Here is a 17,483-nt window from a genome sequence, read left to right on the forward strand (position 1 = left end):
CCGCGGAAAAGCTGGAGGAGAGCGATTCGCTCTGGCTCCGCACCCTGACTCCGGAGAGGGGGCTGGAGGGCTGAGGGAAGGGAGACCGTCCCCCCAGCGCTCGTGAGCCACTGGCGAAGCACGTAGAGTCTGCGAGCCGGAAGGCAGCGCGTCCCGGACTGGCAGAACTCGTGCAGTCACATCCGGGGAAGGGAAAAAGTGCTCTTTTACTGATGTTTTGGTGGCACTGAAAAGTACCGTTGTTATCGGGGCCCCGCCCTCCAGCGGGGAAAGAGCAAGTTTCCTCTTCTCCGGATGGCCTGTCTCAGGGACGCTTCGCGGTCCGTTTACCGGACTTAACGGCGCCCTGGGCAGGAGGGGCTGCCTGCTTTCGAGGTGAACGCCGCGCCCGCTTGGCCGGAGGCGCAGGCGGGGGCGGGGCAGCACTCGTTGGCGGGCGCCCTCGGCGAGGAACAGCGGAGGTGGATGGCTCGGCGGGCGGAGCGGGCTTACGGCCACGCCGATAGATGACATTGCCCATCGCATCCGACTGCTCTTTCACCGCCTTGAATTCCTGGGTGAATTCACCGACGGTGTCGCCGAACAGGCCAGCCTGGGATATGGGCGAGTCAAGAAAGCGAACTTTGTCAACGTCGCGCATATCGGCCAGGTTTAGCCAGAGGTGGCGTTCCTGAACCACAAGTGTGGACATCGTCCTCCCCAGCGCACACGCGGCGGACTTAGTAGTCCGAAGAGCATAGTCGGTCGCGGTGCGCAGCTCATGTAATAAGCTTGGGTTGGACCCGCCCTCGTGCAGCTCGGCCAGCGCTTGCGCTTGGTAGCGCTGGTAGGTGGCCATCGCGTGCAAAGCAGAAGCAGCCTGGCCCGCAGCCTTATAAGCTCTGGCTCCGAGGGAGGCAGACAACCTACAGGCTTTGGACGGGAGGCGGGGCAAACCCCGCCACGTAGAGGCGCCGCGCGGACAAAGATTGACCGCGATAGCGCGCTCCACTGACGGGATCGCCTCATACCCCCTGGCAGCTCCGCCGTCAAGGGCGGTGAGGGCGGAGGCACTCGCAGCACGGGCAGAGAAAGGTGCCCTCCAGGACTGCGTGAGCCTACTGTGCACTTCCGGGAAGAAGGGGACGAGAGGCTTCGAAGGCTTCGCCTTCTGGTCCTCTACGTAGCACCCATCTAGTCGGTCCGGCCGCTGAGCTGGGGGATAAACCATCTCCAACCCCACGGCCGAAGCAGCCCGGGAAAGCACGGCTAACATGTCCGCTTCAGGATCCGATTTGACAGCGCTCACCTGCCCGGAGGGGGCGAGCGGGTCCGGATCTTCGTCGGACAGTGAAAGCCCACCCTCCGATGCCGCGGAGGACATCTGATCTCCGGTGTCAGCGAGTGTGAGAGCTACCATCTGGTTAGACGGATCACTCTCACCACCCGAAGCTTGGATGGAGCGCCGTGAGGAGCGAGAGGTCCGCGAGCCCGTGGGCGGCGGATTAGCTCCCGCTGAAACCCTCAGATCTGCCCGAGCGCCCGCTGCTTTTTTAGAACAGGAGGCAACTGGGTTGGCTCGCTCTCTTGCGAAAGTTAGCCGCGATCTTAGCTGTGCAACGGTCATGGCATCGCAATGACGACATGAACCGCCCGCGAGCACCGCATTAACATGCTGGACCCCCAAACATGCAATGCAGTGATCGTGTCCATCATCCGGAGACAGGAAACCCCCGCATCCAGAAACGCACAGTCGGAGCGCCATCCTGAAAAGGACGTGCTGCACGACTGTGTTGCTCTTTTAGGAAAGTTGCAACTATACGCACCGCTCTGGAGGACCGGACCCAAAGAACCGCAGGCAAGGGAGTAACCCAGCTCGACCGTCTGCCACCGCGAAGACCCACTCTGGACCGGGAGACACACTCGTTCGCTCTGAAGTGCTGATCAGCAAGAGGAACCCTCATCGACTCACTCAGAAAGGATCTGAAGCGAAAAGGATGGCGTCTGCTGGCTTCAGGTGTGCTTATATGCTGAGATAATTGCAGATGTCGCACACCTGCGCAAGCTTACGCTGCCAATTAATTTCATTCATTGGCCCGTTCAATACTCTCCAGATAAGCGGCTTCTGATCCGAATCCTCCCATTCATGGCACTGAAGTTCCCCAACCGAAGGGGAACATCCACAGCACTGCTGAACATAATGGCAGCACTGATCTTAGAGATAACTAACTAAACTCAATCCATTTATTATTTAAGTAAAATGTTATATGTACAAATGTCATCCTAGATTTCGAGGGAAGCAGATTGTGGAAGCCATATCCAACAATAATCAATTTAACTATTCAAAATAAAATATTAATTACGTATAAGCATAAATGCATGGGGGTGACGCGGTGGTGCAGTGGGTAGCACGATCACCTCACAGCAAGAAGGTCACTGGTTTGAGCCTCAGCTGGGTCAGTTGGCATTTCTGTGTCTAGTTTCTCCCCGTGTTCGTGTGGGATTCCTCCTTGTGCTCTGGTTTCTCCCACAGTCCAAACACATGCGGTACAGGTGAATTGGGTAAGATAAATTGTTCGTAGCATATGTGTGTTAATGAGTGTGAGTGTGGATGTTTCCCAGTGATGGGTTGCAGTTGGAAGGGCATCAGCTGCGTAAAAACACGTTGAATAAGTTGGTGGTTCATTCCGCTGTGGCGACCCCAGATTAATAAAGGGACTAAGCCGAAAAGAAAATGAATGAATGAATGAACGCATGGTACAGTACGTAATGGTAATAGTATTTTAAGTGCATTATAGAGAGATAATCTAAACCAAAAATATTATCTAAACTCACTTCTAAAGACAATGGGTTGCACTTACAGATCATTTAATAAACCATTTTTATCTTAAAACCACAATTCAGTATTTGAGATTTTCCTCTATTAATCCTTGCGACAGATAACATTAATATCCGCGGGTGATATTTCTCAAACCACTCCATTATCCCCACATACTGTACAATAAGACGGCTTAGTTTCTTCATTCATCAGGGGTCGCGACTTATTCAGAATATGTTTTACACTGCGGATGCTTTTTGCTGCAACCCAGTACTGGGAAACATCCATACATACTCATATACACACACACACTCATCACTACGGCCAATTTAGTTAATCAATTACCCTATAGCGCATGTGTTTGGACTGTGGGGGAAACCGGAGCACCCGGAGGAAAACCCACGCCAACATGGGGTGAACATGCAAACTCCACACAGAAATGTCAACTGGCCCAGTTGGGGATCGAACCAGGGTCCTTCTGGCTGTGAGGTGACAACTGAGCCACTGTGTCACCCTTCATATTATTTAATAAGATAATAAACAATCATTATAATGCATTTTCAGTTTTGGTTTTTCGGTCAAGTGTAGCCCTGAGCTCATAAGATCCTCGAGCCTGGGGCTCCCTCCCGTTTGCAAGGTGAGAGGGGAGTTTGAGCTCAGGTAGATCTCGAGAACTCCCTTGCTGTAGCAGCTAAGAAACAGATATTAAAATAGATAACTACTTTCTAGGAGCATGTCTATGGTGCCGATTTGGATTAGTCAATTAACTTAAGCTGCATGTTTTTGGACGGTGGGAAGAAACCAGGGGAAACCCACGTGAGCATGGGGAGAACGTGTAAACTCCACACAGAAACATGAGCTGGCTTGGTAATGACTAGAACCAGTGACATTCTTGCTGTGAGGCAACAGTGCTAACCACTGGGCCACCGTGCCACCCATCTAAGAAAGGAGGAGGATTAGGGGTGGAGGGGAGATTCTTCAAAACGAAAATGGCTGTGATATGGAACTTAGGGTATTTATAGTGGTTTAGGAGTCATCTGATTGGTGAATCATAAAAGTAATAATGCGGGGTCGGCTGCAAGCAATCATAAGCACCTGATCTTCTCGAAATTAGTTTACAAATAAACTTCACTTAGTTTTGGTGCATCTCTAGTAATGGCTGGACGTCCTGACCTGGAAGCTGTTGGAGAGGCCATAAGAGCAGGAGCCGCTCTGCTCACACTCAGTGAAGTTCCAGCCCAGAGAGCAGCTCAGAGAGTCACACGCCTCCGTGAAGTTCAGTGGCAGACTGTCATTCATGTTTCCGGAGGCGTCACGCAGCACACATGCACCTGAGACACACACACACACACACACACACATGAACACACATACACGTGCAAACACACACATTTACTGTACACTTCAATGCATTTCAGACAAAATACAGTCTATAGTCTGATTTAATGAAAATGACTGGTGACAGCCTCCAGCGCCTTGACTGCAGCTCTGCACGAGATGTTCGGCCATAGGAGAAATGGTGGTGCCCAAGTGAGCCTGGTTTCTCTCGAGGTTTTTTAATTCTTCACTTTCAATAATTGGTGATGTTTTTTCCTCGCCGCTGTCTCCACTAGCTTGCATGGTTCAGGATATGTAAAGCCGCGCATCGATGGATTTGCTCTTCAGTGTTTGGACTCTCGGTAGTGATTATTAAACCACACTGAACTGAGCTAAACTGAACTGAACTTAAACACTGAAAACTGAACTACACTGTTCAATTTACTATGATCTTCTATGTGAAGCTGCTTTGACACAATTTACATTGTAAAAGTGCTACACAAATAAAGGTGAATTGAATTGAAATTTTGAACAGGACTTTGGACTTTAAACTAGTGACATTTTTGCTGTGAGACAACAGTGCTAATCACTGGGCCGCCGTGTTGCCTATGTAGAAAGGAGAGCGAGTAGGGGTGGGGGGGGAGATTCGTCAAGATAAAGATACTGAGGTAAGCGAAGCTGCGGTCACACTGGACTTTTCTCTCTATAGACTTCCATTCATACGCACGCAAATGCGTCAGACCGGAAACGCAAGGTCATCCGTCAAATGCGAAATTGCACCACTTGACTGAGTGAGACCAATCGAGGATCAAAACATGACCTCTCTGTACAGAAATTTAAAATATGGAGCAATCGCTCACTTTTTTAAACGTCTAATCATCCTGTTTAATCCCGCCCCTTATTGCAGCGCCATACAATAGAATTTTGAATGTTCAAACTCTAGTGCAAGCATGTCCAAACTCGGTCCGGGAGGGCCAGTGTCCTGGAGAGTTTAGCTCTAACCCTATTCAAACACACCTGAATCAGCAAATCAAGCTCTTACTAGAAATACTATCAACTTTCTGGCAGGAGTGTTAAAGCAAGTTGGAGCTAAACTATGCAGGACACCAGCCCTCCAGGACCGAGTTTGGACATCGCTGCTCTAGTGTGATTGCGGCATATCTCTGGTAATTTATAGTAAGTTAAGAATAGACTGATTGGCGAATCAATCGTAAGCTAATGCGGGACCAGCTGTGGACAATCATAAGTACGTGATCCTCTCGAAAATAGTATATAAATAAACTTCACATAAATGGACAATGTAATTTTGTCTAATTTAGTCTAAAATTGTTTCAACTTGCAATCAAAGTTTGTCTAAAATCTTTTTTTGCACTTTGTCTCCAAGAAGATCGCCACGTTGTATTAATTCCACCAGCCTGATCTTACAAGGGAATGTAAGTATTTTACGTTTTGTCAGCTTCATAGCCAATTCGAACAAATTCATACGATTACGAGTTCAGTCATACAAAACCGTATGTTTTTTTTTTTAAAAGGCACCAAACCCCAGCACTGAACCCTACTGTCATTGGGGAATAAGCAAATTGTTCTAAAATGTGCAAATGAGATAGTACAAATACATACGAATTATAGCTACTAAAACACAAAGTTACGAATTGGTGTGAGATATTGTTGAATCCACATTGTTCATCATATTATTACTATTAACATCTTTTTTTTCAGGAAGATTTAATTAAGTGTTCTAGAAAAAGGGTTAATTAATTTAATAATTGAATGATATGAATAAGCTCATCAGATTCAGTGGAGATCTTGATCAAATGCTCACCAACAGTTGAAGAGATGGCCAGATAACTTATGGTGGTGCAGAAAATGGCCATCAGTGTTCCTCTCGGGATGGCAATCTCCGGTTCCTGAAACATTCACAGCACTGAATTAATGTCACAAAATATAACGTTTATTTATTCATTCATGTGCTTATGTTATATAGAGGTCTGTTGTGCAAAGGCAGCTTGGGTTTTTACAAAGGTAAGTTTGCATATAGTTTGAGGAGCCTCAAGAAGGTGAAATTAGAATAAATTTTTAGATGAGCTTTAGAGGTTTTCACATCTGATCTTGATCCTATTTAAATAGTTTATATTTAAATAGTTTAAAATTTTCACTTATCATTATTATTAACTTTAAATAATGGCTTTAACACCTTTATAAATCTACATTATTAATTGATTTGCATTGATATAATAATATGTGCTTCTCAAACTTTTGCTGCATCATTATTGTTTTTTTCTGCCTTGTAAATGTGTTTAAAATCATTATATTTCTGCTAATCATATATCGTAATCTTCAACAGAGAAGTAAATTGTGCTGACTATATATTGCAAATAATTTAAATTTGTATTGCAAATATATTAAATAATATATCTTTATTAAATCTGACCTTCTCATGTGTCATGTGATTGGCTGTTTGCTGCTCTCGTGTGTCGTGTGATTGGCTGTTTGCTGCTCTCGTGTGTCATGTGATTGGCTGTTTGCTGCTCTCATATGTTGTGTGATTGGCTGTTTGCTGCTCTCATGTGTCGTGTGATTGGCTGTTTGCTGCACTTGCGTGTTGTGTGATTGGCTGCACAATCTCTGTGTTAATGACAGACAAATTAACCTGCTCCTAAACAGACTGGATTTGTGTCATTTTGTCAAGTGAAACTGAAGAGTTTGTTCAACTTGATTTTGTGCAGCAGGCTTTGGTGATCATGAGTTAAGTTTGATCATGTTTGCTGATGTTCATTACCTTCAGATCTCCTGAGATGTTTGCTCCAGCGAGGATCCCGATGGCGGATGGGAAAAAAATGGCAAACATTCGGAAGAAGTCTCCGTCTGGTCCTCTCCAGTCTGGAAAGAGGTTTTCCACAAAGATCTCGCCTGGGAAACACAAATCAGATATAACAAGAACATTTCTGGAGGGTGTTAAAGAAAAGCTTTAGCTTTAAAAGGTCTAATGTTATTTGTTCATCATTGTACTGCTTTAAACCTGGAAGCAGTTAATGAATATTTGATTATAAATCATGTACAGTTAAAAATTCTCTCTGTGAAAGGATAAAAACAACACTCCGTGAAGGAAAACTTGTTGTTTATTGATGCTCAGTTTCATAGCAGGCACATTATGAGCCTCTAGTGGTGTGAGCGGGAACTGCAGAGATCACAGGGACTTTTAATTTGGAATAAACTAAAGTCATAGTTATTAGCTCCTGTAATTTTTTTTCAAATATTTCCCAAGTGTGGATTTCTTTAAACATATTTCTAAACATAATAGTTTATATAACTAATTTCTAATAACTGAATTCATTTATCTTTGCCATGATGACAGCAAATGTCTGCCTAGATATTCTGCAAGACACTTCTATACAGCTTAAAGTGACATGTAAAAGCTTAACTAGGTTAACTAGAGTAAAGTTAGGGTAATTTACTTAGGCAAGTCATTGTATAAACAGTGGTTTGTTCTGGAGACAATCTAAAACGAATATATATTTACACAGGGGAGCTAATAATAATGACTTGCTGGATATTGCTTGTGCTCAGCAGATGTAAACAAACACTTACTGCGGTAACTGAAGAAACCAATGGACTGCTTCTGCGGGGTAGCTGGAATCACTGAGCCGACAAAATAGTTGGTGAAGGAAACCATGAGGACCAAGAAGAACAGGATCTGAGTCTGTGAGAGGATAAAAACAACACTCCGTGAAGGAAAACTCGCTGTTTATTGATGCTCAGTTTCATAGCAGGCACATTATGAGCCTCTAGTGGTGTGAGCGGGAACTGCAGAGATCACAGGAACTTTTAATTTGGAATTTATCTGCTTAATATCAATGATGTTCACTAATATTATGATCTACTGTATTTCTGATCAAAGTTTTGTACTTCAATAAAATGTCATTTTAATTGATACAGTTTATTGTTTATCAATTAATACTAATATAAATAATAATATACAATATAATAACAACTAATAAACAAACACTGTGGACATGAATACATATGTTTAATTTATATCATGAATAAATCTACATTGTAAAACAAATGTTGGGTTATTTTTACATAGACTTTTTATTTGCTTTGTCCATATTTTACACAAACTTGGGTTAAAATATGCCAGCATAAACATCTTAATAAAACAAATAATCGTTACAAGTATTGTATGTTAAATCATTAGTATTTCTTCGTGACGATTTAAATGTGTAAAAACAGAAAAGATTTGAAAGATTTTAGTTCACATTTGATGAGTGTTTTGATTGTTTTAGGCTTTTTATCCCTGCTGAAAAATCCAGCTTAAACCAGCTTAGGCTAGTTGGCTGGTTTTAGCTGGTTGACCAGGCTGGTTTTAGAGGGGTTTTGGCCATTTCCAGGCAGGTTTCCAGCCATTTCCAGCCTGGTCTTAGCTGGTCAGACTGGAAAATTACCAGCCAAATCCAGCTAAAACCAGCTTGACCAGCCTGGTTTAAGCTGGATATAGCTGGTTTTGGCTGGACTCCCAGCTTGGCTAGGCTGGTCAAGCTGGTTTTAGCTGGTCATCTCCCAGCCTGACCAGCTAAGACCAGGCTTGAAATGACTGGAAACCATCCTGGAAGTGGCCAAAACCCCTCTAAAACCAGCCTGGTCGACCAGCTAAAACCAGCCAACCAGCCTAGGCTGGTTTAAGCTGGATTTTTCAACAGGGATATGCCGTGTGATTGTAGATTTGACATAATACATTTACACTAAATAACCTTTCTGTCTTTTGATAAAAATACACATATTATACACATATAACACACACAAAATACACATATAGATAGTAACTATCATTATAATTACTATCATTATTATTTAAAAATATATACATTAAAATATTTCAAAGCCTGGAACTAAATAAATTAAGCTATATTACACTTGAAAACATAAATGAATTAAATGATTTAAATTAATAACTTTTCCAAAAGTCTGGTAACGGTTACTGTATTGTTAAATGTTGTGTATTTTCAGGAATGTACCTTAGACTCCCACTCCATCCCAGCCAATGAGATGAGCAGCAGCGCGGTGACCGTGATGGATCCTATAATTCGGACGTCATTGACTGAATCCACCATTTGAGAGTTATTCTCCTGTCGCAATAGAAACATACATCATATCATATTCAGCGTAACATTATGAAACAAAAAGAACGGTGTTCAGCAGAATCACTCTTACAATGAGAAGATCTCTGACCGTCTCCGAAAACCCCACTGTGTTGAGCGCACAGGCGAGAGCATTAGCGAAAGAAAACACCACACCAATGGGCCCTCCGAGCTCTGGTCCCAGAGTTCGGGAGATCATGAAGTATGCGCCACCTGACGAAAAACACATGAAGAGAGAAATGTGAAGGCTGGGCAAACGGACCAGAAACGGACCGCCCAGGCTTTTTGGAAACATGTACCTCAGCTTACATTTTTAAAGTATGCTGCGCCAAGTACGTTTTGTTGCACGTTTCAGATCTCAAATCTACTAGAGGACGCAGTCTACATTTAGAAAATCTGAAATGCGTTACCGAGGGTACGTTTATCGCACCTTTCCGATGTCAAATCCACTAGAGGGCGCTGTCTACATTTAGCAAATCTGAAATATGTCACTCATAGTATGTTTTGTCGCACGTTTCAGATATCACATCCACAAGAGGGTGCTGTCTACATTTAGCAAATCTGAAATATGTTACTTAGGGTACGTTTTGTCGCACGTCTCAGATGTCAAATTTACTAGAGAGTGCTGTCTACATTTAGCAAATCTGAAATATGTTACTAAGGGTACGTTTTGTTGCAAGTTTCAGATGTCAAACTTACTAGAGGGCGATGTTTACATTTTTGTGAATATGAAATACATTACTTAGTGTACAATTTGTTACACGTTTCAGGTGACAAGTCCACTGTAGGGCGATGTTTACATTTTTGCAAGTATGAAATACATTACTTAGAGTATGTTTTGTTGCACTTTTTTTGGATGTCAAATGCTCTAGAGGACGCTGTCTACATTTCGAAAATCTGAAATACGTTACTTAGGGTATGTTTTGTTGCACGTTTTAGATATCAATTCCACTAGAGGGTGCAGTCTACATTTAGCAAATTTGCATTATGTTACTTAGAGTACGTTTTGTCCCACTTTTCAGATGTCAAATGCACTAGAGGACGCTGTCTACATTTAGCAAATCTGAAATACATCACTTAGGATACGTTTTGTTGCACGTTTCAGATGTCAAACTTACTAGAGGGCGATGTTTACATTTTTGTGAATATGAAATACATTACTTAGTGTACAATTTGTTGCACGTTTTAGGTGACAAGTCCACTGTAGGGCGATGTTTACATTTTTGCAAGTATGTAATACATTACTTAGTGTACGTTTTTTTGCACTTTTTTAGATGTCAAATGCTCTAGAGGACGCTGTCTACATTTCGAAAATCTGAAATACGTTACTTAGGGTATGTTTTGTTGTATCTTCCAAATGACAAATCCACTATAGGGTGCTGTTTACATGTTAAGTAACATAGCCTATATTTTGTTTTAAATTTCAGATGTAAAATCTACTGGAGGGCACTGCTTTTGTAAATAGTACATATGTTACTTTGGTTACATTTATTGTACATTTTGGATGACAAATCCACTAGATGGCGATGTCTACATTTTGCAAATCTGAAATATGTTACTAAGGGTACAATTTGCTTTAAGTTTCACATGTCAAATCCACTAGAGGGTGCTGTCTACATATTTGTTAATCTGAATTACACTGTAATACATAGAGCACAGTTTTGTTTGTTTCAGATGTAAAGTTGGAACGTAGTTGGGACGATTCAAAGGGCCCATACATTTAGGGGGCCACCAGAGATATTATAAAGGGTCCACGACTTCCCCACCACCCCAAGCCAATATAAGCTGATAAAGCAGATAAAGCACACATTAGCCTACCTATTTGCTATTCAGTGCATTTAGCTAAAAAATAATTATCTATATATTACATTAATTTTCTTTCAGCTTAGTCCCTTTATTTATCAGGGGTCGCCACAGCGGAATGAACCACCAACATATGCAGCGTATGTTTTACACAGCGGATGCTCTTCCCGCTGCAACCCGGTGAATCATGTAAATTCCCCCACATGTATTGCAAAGCAAGACTGTACACCACAGCATTATAAATCATATCAAAATCAGTGAAGGACAATAAACAGAACAAATTCAACGTCAGCACATCGATACTGAAAATTAGAGCAATCAGACCAGCTTTAAGACATGTAACTCACCAGAAGAGACTCTCCCATTGGTGGAAATGGCAGATACAGACAACGCTGTGATGGACGTCACAAGGACAGACATCAGTATAATTAACCACGTCAGAACTAAAATAGAGAGAAAAAACAGGGACACGGTGTCAGCGCAGAGCTCCAGCTGACAGAACAGACAAAACACAAGAAAGATAAGCCGCCATCCGAGATTAGACAAACTTCTTCTGGGAAGTACTCCTACAAAAAAAGTTTTTGACACGGACATTTCTTGAGCAACGTTATCTTTCCCAAAGTAAACCTGTGGTTTTATTGTAGGAAGTTGTTTTATTGCATTGCACAAAGGCTTTTTTCCCAACTACAATGACAAAGTGAAAAAGACTTGTGTGTCAGCAGTGTGTGAATATAACTAGCCTCTAATGGTCAAAATTATTCAATGAAATATTTTATAATTACTCTTTTACTTTCTCCCTTTGTACGTGTCATCCGAGGGGAAAGCCATTAGAGCAGTGGTCTCAAAATTGGTGGGGGCCATTTCAGTAACTGACACAAGATATGAGCGCCGTTGTAACAGTACCGTGCATTTACTTTCAAAGGGGCCTGTGATAATGTAAGCATAGACTAATGGCCCATTTCCGCTGAGTGTACGGTACGGTACTGTTTGGTTTGGTACGCTTTTATGGCCGTTTCCACTGTCAAAAAGCACACCGAACCAAACCGTACCATACCACTTTTTCGGCACCCTTTTGAAAGGGTACCAAACGGGGGAAATGGTACCAAAAGGTGGAGCTACACGCGCAGCTAAATTCTGATTGGTTAAAAGTGATACATCACAAGCTTGTGGAGCTACACAGAACGTAAACAAAGGAACCGCCATGTTTTTTAAATACAAAGCCGAGACATTAAGCGATACATGTGAAGCGAGAGTGAAACGCGGAAAAAAGAGAAGCCGTCAAAACACAGGAGCCAAATTGTTTTAGCAACCTGAATCATGAACAAACTGCCATGTTTATCATCACCTTTTGGACTATTATGAACTGGGAATGAAAGAATGACTCTCTAATAGAGCTTACATGTGCTGTTGAAGATTACAGACGCAGATGAGAGGTTTGCACTCAGGGCCGGAGCAAGCTGAACTGCCGCTCTAGAGGACAATCACGCCGCCCTCAACCCCAATGTGAAAACGAAAGTGACCGGTTATGAAAATGAAGTGAGGTGTGGCGTACCTCTTTTCTTCCGCCCTATGCACGGAAATAACTGAGGACGCGCGGGTGCTGAGGGAGGGAGGGAGGTGTCGCGGACACCGCGCTCTCTAATCTGCCACCCTATACGCGGATTTAACTGAGGACGCACGGGTGTCGCGGACCTATATTCTGCCGCCCTATGCGCGGATATAACTAAGGAGACGCGGGTGTTGATGGAGGTGTCGCTGACGCTGCCCTCTCTATTCTGTCGTCCATGCGTGAATATATCTGAGGACACGGGTGGTGAGGGAGGTGTCGAGGGACATAACTGAGGACGCGGACGCCGCCCTCTCTATACTGCCGCCCTAGGTGGCCGCTTAGGTCGCCTCTATGGACGCGCCGGCCCTGTTTGCGCTGACTGTGGGCTATATTGCGTGTGTTTTTGAACTCAAATAAGTACTAAATATTTGCTGTGAGTAAAATTTCTGTAATTAATAATATATCGGAGACTGTAAGGGTCTGTATGTGTTCATATATGTTGCCTTATACATTTATTTATTATAATTACAGTAGGCTATTTCATTGATCTGCAGTTATAATCAAATCATGTTCATGGAAAAGTTAGGAATAAACATTTATAAACAACTATTTATGTGCATAAAGCATCTGTTTTGTGGGAAGTGCTGCTCATTATGATATGTAAACGACCCGTACAGCTTTACTGTAGACATTTTTTCGAGCGAGCATGACGTCGACTTAAACTTTGTCATACACCACGCCCACCAAAAGGGTACCCTTTGTGGTGGAAACGCAAGCCTGATAAAGGTGACCTGTACTGACCCGAACCGTACCGTACTGTACCAGTCAGTGGAAATGAGGCGAAAGAGGATTATAGATGTGGAGTTTTAGATGAAGCACAAACAGCAGAGTCTGTATAAATGGCCTTCTGCTGACATACTTCTTTTGACTTTTTCACTTTTTATAGCGATAACAATAGTCTTGTTTTTGAATCTGCCACTATGCTGACACACAGGTATTTATAGCCACACCTTCTTTTGAAAGGAGCACAATCTAATTTGAATTTAAAGCGACAGTCACCAAAATGGGACAAAATGGTTTAACGCCTAAAAGAAGCAGTTTCAGAGAGTTAGAAAACATTATTTGTGTGCTATATTGAGCTGAAACTTTACATACTCACTCTGGAGACATCAGAGATTTATTTTACATGTCATTAAAACGATAGCTCCTCTTTAAATAATGAAAATGCTCACGGATTCCTGCTTGAGATGTGATCCAGGACAAGCGCAGGAACAGAATGACGCCCCAAATATTCAGCATACAGCGAATCTGAAACACAACGGCAGAACTGCTTTGTGAACACAGGCATTTGTAGACATAACTATGTGTGTGTTTTTGTGCGGTTTCTCACCATGACCCCGGTGACCCATCCGAAGCGAACAGGCTCAGACTTCTTTGCTGTTTCTCCATTTTCCTCAGATTTGTTTTCAGTCTCTTGTAACGCTGCAATGCTTCCCGCGCAGGAGTCGCCTGAGTTAACGCCACATTCGCCATTCTAACAAACACATGCATATTTAAATCCATTACAAATATTTACTTGGCAAACTCAGAGAAACTCAGACGTCACATCAGAACCAGAGTCTGCATTTCTACACAATTTACTGCATTTCTACAGTAAATCTAAACGATTTACTTTTTGATTGTCATTTAAATTACATTTTTCTGACTTGTTTAAATACGTGTTTGAAAACGATGATCTATTTTTATTTTCCTGAAAACTGTCCCATATGAATATGAAATATAAAAATAAATGCTATAGTAATTTATAGTCTAAATACGACAGTGTTTTTGAACTATATATTATACTGTATTGTAGTATTAACTATAGCTAACTGATAAACTGTTATAAATACTGTAGTATACTTTAGCTTTTACTACAGTAAACTGGGGTGTATAGTACAAGCTATATACAGTTGAAGTATATTATACAGTTAAAGAATTATTAGCCACCGTGTTTATTTTTTTCCACAATTTCTGTTTAACGGGGAGCAGATTTTTTCAACACATTTCTAATCATAATAGTTTTAATAACTCATCTCTAATAACTGATTTATTTTATCTTTACCATGATGACAGTATATAATATGATCATTCATTTTCTTTGCAGCTTAGTCTCTTTGTTAATCAGGGGTCTCCACAGCAGAATGAACCGCCAACTTATCCAGCATGTTTTTTACACAACAATTATATTTTGTATAGATTTTTTCAAGACACTAGTATTGAGCCTAAAGTGACATTTAAAGACATACCTAGGTTAATTAGGTTAACCAGGCAAGTTATTGTATAATGATGGCTTGTTCTATAGACTAAAAATATACAGCTTAAAGGGGCTAATGATATTGACCTTAAAATGGTTTTAAAAAATTAAAAACTGCTTTTATTCTAGCCGAAATAAAACAAATAAGACTTTCTCCAGAAGAAAAAATATTATCAGACATACTGAGAAAAATTTCCTTGCTTTAAATATAAAAAAAAATTTAAAAATAAAACAATCAAAGGAAGGCTAATAATTCTGACTTTAACTGTATATGGGTATTGTGTTGCTTTAAGTGTCCAAAACCTGTATTATTTCTTTATTTAGGTTGAAAGCAAAAGAAGAGAGTTTGAAGAATGTTGGAAAATGGTTACCATTGACTTCCATTGTTTTTCTTTCTTTGGATATCATGTGGCTTTAATACTTTAAGGCTGATTTATACTTCTGTGTGAAGCGCAGGCGTATACTCCGGCTCAGCCTATGCGATGACGCATAGCCCTCGCTGTGGCCATCAGTGACGCCGACATGCACCTCTCAAAAAATGTAACTACACGTCGCAACATGTTAAGCTTTCTTGGCTCCCATACAATCTCCTTTAATGTAACTGAACTAGCAAGATGGCGCTGTTGAAAACAAAATGTGTCTACCAGAAGTGCATTGCTGAATCTGCATGCTCTGATCCAGTATTTGGCGATTGTTACCGCAGACTCACATCGCAGACTTTGCGCAGAGTCTCCAGCGATGGCCGGCTGCGGCGGATGCGGCCCGTGGCGGTGGCGTTGGCATAAAACTCCAGATGCGGCATCGCGTCGATGGTGCTGTATATGGAGGGTCGTCTGCTGTCCTGCCGCGAGTTCAGAACTTCAGATGATCTCCGTGTGGGTGAATCCACCGTGATGGCCGTATTGATGCCATTACTGTAAGAGGAGTAATGCGGAGGAGCCTCTTCACTGCCTGAAAACTGGCCTGAGGGCAGGTTGTCTGTGCTCGACAGCCCACGCTTGGAGAAGCGGTGACCCATTTGCTCCTGAAGTTTATTAGCTTTTTCTGCAAACAAATAATGAAAAGCAAACTGGTTTTGTTTGTGTTAATGTTATTTAGACTACGCGTTGTTGTTTTTTTTAATATTTAAAAAAATCTTTGTTTTACTAGATAATCTATTTTCTCAATACAAAAAAAGTTTAGCAATTTTATACTTTGTTTCTTTTGAAATGGACAATCAATCAATCAATCAATCAATCAATCAACCAATCAATCAATCAATCAATCAACCAATCAACCAATCAACCAATCAATCAATCAATCAATCAACCAATCAACCAATCAACAAATCAATCAATCAATCAATCAACCAATCAATCAATCAATCAATCAATCAATCAATCAACCAATCAACCAATCAATCAATCAATCAATCAATCAATCAACCAATCAATCAATCAATCAATCAATCAATCAATCAATCAATCAATCAAATCAACCAATCAACCACCCAGTAAATAAATCAATAAATCTGTTATTAAATCAATCAATCAATCAATCAATCAATGATTTAATCAATGATTCAATCATTTAATCAACTATTAAATCAATTAATCAATTAACCAATCAATCAATCAACCAACCAACCGCCTAGTAAATCAATTAATGATTCAGTGATTAAATCAATCAATCTTCAATCAACCAACCAGTCAATAAATAAATCAATCAATATTTTAATTATTAAATCAATCAATAAATCAACCAACCAAACATTCACTCGCTCACTCACTCACTCAACCACCCAAACAACCAATCGATCAACCTATCCTTCGACCGCCCAACCAATAAATCCCTACCTCACTTAATTAACCAACCAACCAGTCAATCAATGAATGAATTAATCATTAAATCAATAAACCAACCAATCAGTCAATCAATCAATCAATCAATCCATCGACTGCCCAACCAATAAATCACTCCCTCACTCAATTAATCAACCAACCAACTAACCAGTCAATCAATGAATAATTTAATAATTAAATCAATAAACCAAATAACCAGTCAGCCAATCAATCAATCAATCAACCAACCAATTAACTAATTAACCAATCAACCAACTAACCAGTCAATCAATTAATGATTTAATCATTAAATCAATAAACCAAATAACCAGTCAATCAATCAATCAATAAACCAACCAATCAATTAATAAATCAATCAATCAATCAATTAATCAATCAATCAATCAATCAATCAATTAATCAATCCATCAATCAATTAACCAATCAACCAACTAACCAGTCAATCAATGAAGGATTTAATCATTAAATCAATAACCCAACCAATCAGTCAATCAATCAGTCAATCAATCAATCAATCAATGACTCAATCATTAAATCAATAATTTAATCATTCAATCAACCAACCAAACACTCACTCATTTAACCAACCAACTAATCAATCAATTAATCAACCAATCCATCGACCAACCGACCCACGAATAAATCACTCACACACTTACTCAATTAACCAGCCAACCAATCAACCAAACACTCACTCACTCTCTCACTCACTCTCTCACTCACTTAACAAACCCATCAATGA

The 17,483-nt window shown here is 41.2% G+C and overlaps 2 protein-coding genes and 2 long non-coding RNA genes across 7 annotated transcripts in view; 2 read left to right on the top strand and 2 right to left on the bottom strand.

Annotated features, from left to right (window-relative positions):
* The window catches only part of LOC147842925 (uncharacterized), a 959,952-nt gene that overhangs the window by 926,239 nt on the left and 16,230 nt on the right, over positions 1 to 17,483 (bottom strand). The gene's annotated exons all lie outside the window — the stretch shown is intronic.
* The window catches only part of si:ch211-225k7.4, a 494,418-nt gene that overhangs the window by 265,985 nt on the left and 210,950 nt on the right, over positions 1 to 17,483 (top strand).
* Positions 1 to 17,483, top strand: part of si:dkey-88n24.3 — a 285,177-nt gene that overhangs the window by 233,959 nt on the left and 33,735 nt on the right.
* Positions 1 to 17,483, bottom strand: part of slc12a10.1 (solute carrier family 12 member 10, tandem duplicate 1) — a 98,686-nt gene that overhangs the window by 20,202 nt on the left and 61,001 nt on the right. For 3 of the 4 annotated variants that reach the window (XR_015494884.1, XM_087259833.2, XM_087259834.2), the window contains 10 exons: positions 15,610 to 15,944; positions 13,995 to 14,138; positions 13,837 to 13,912; positions 11,403 to 11,498; positions 9,326 to 9,465; positions 9,130 to 9,240; positions 7,703 to 7,814; positions 6,894 to 7,024; positions 5,937 to 6,021; positions 3,971 to 4,128 (listed from right to left, as the gene is read on the bottom strand). Coding sequence is in view for 3 of the 4 variants with exons in the window: in XM_087259833.2 (XP_087115959.1) it covers positions 3,971 to 4,128; positions 5,937 to 6,021; positions 6,894 to 7,024; positions 7,703 to 7,814; positions 9,130 to 9,240; positions 9,326 to 9,465; positions 11,403 to 11,498; positions 13,837 to 13,912; positions 13,995 to 14,138; positions 15,610 to 15,918 (1,362 nt within the window). In the remaining variant the exon portion in view is untranslated. 4 annotated transcript variants of the gene reach the window in all.

The sequence above is a fragment of the Danio rerio genome, chromosome 7 (genome assembly GCF_052040795.2).
Source record: "Danio rerio strain M-AB ecotype USA chromosome 7, GRCz13ab, whole genome shotgun sequence".
Lineage (NCBI taxonomy): Eukaryota > Metazoa > Chordata > Actinopteri > Cypriniformes > Danionidae > Danio > Danio rerio.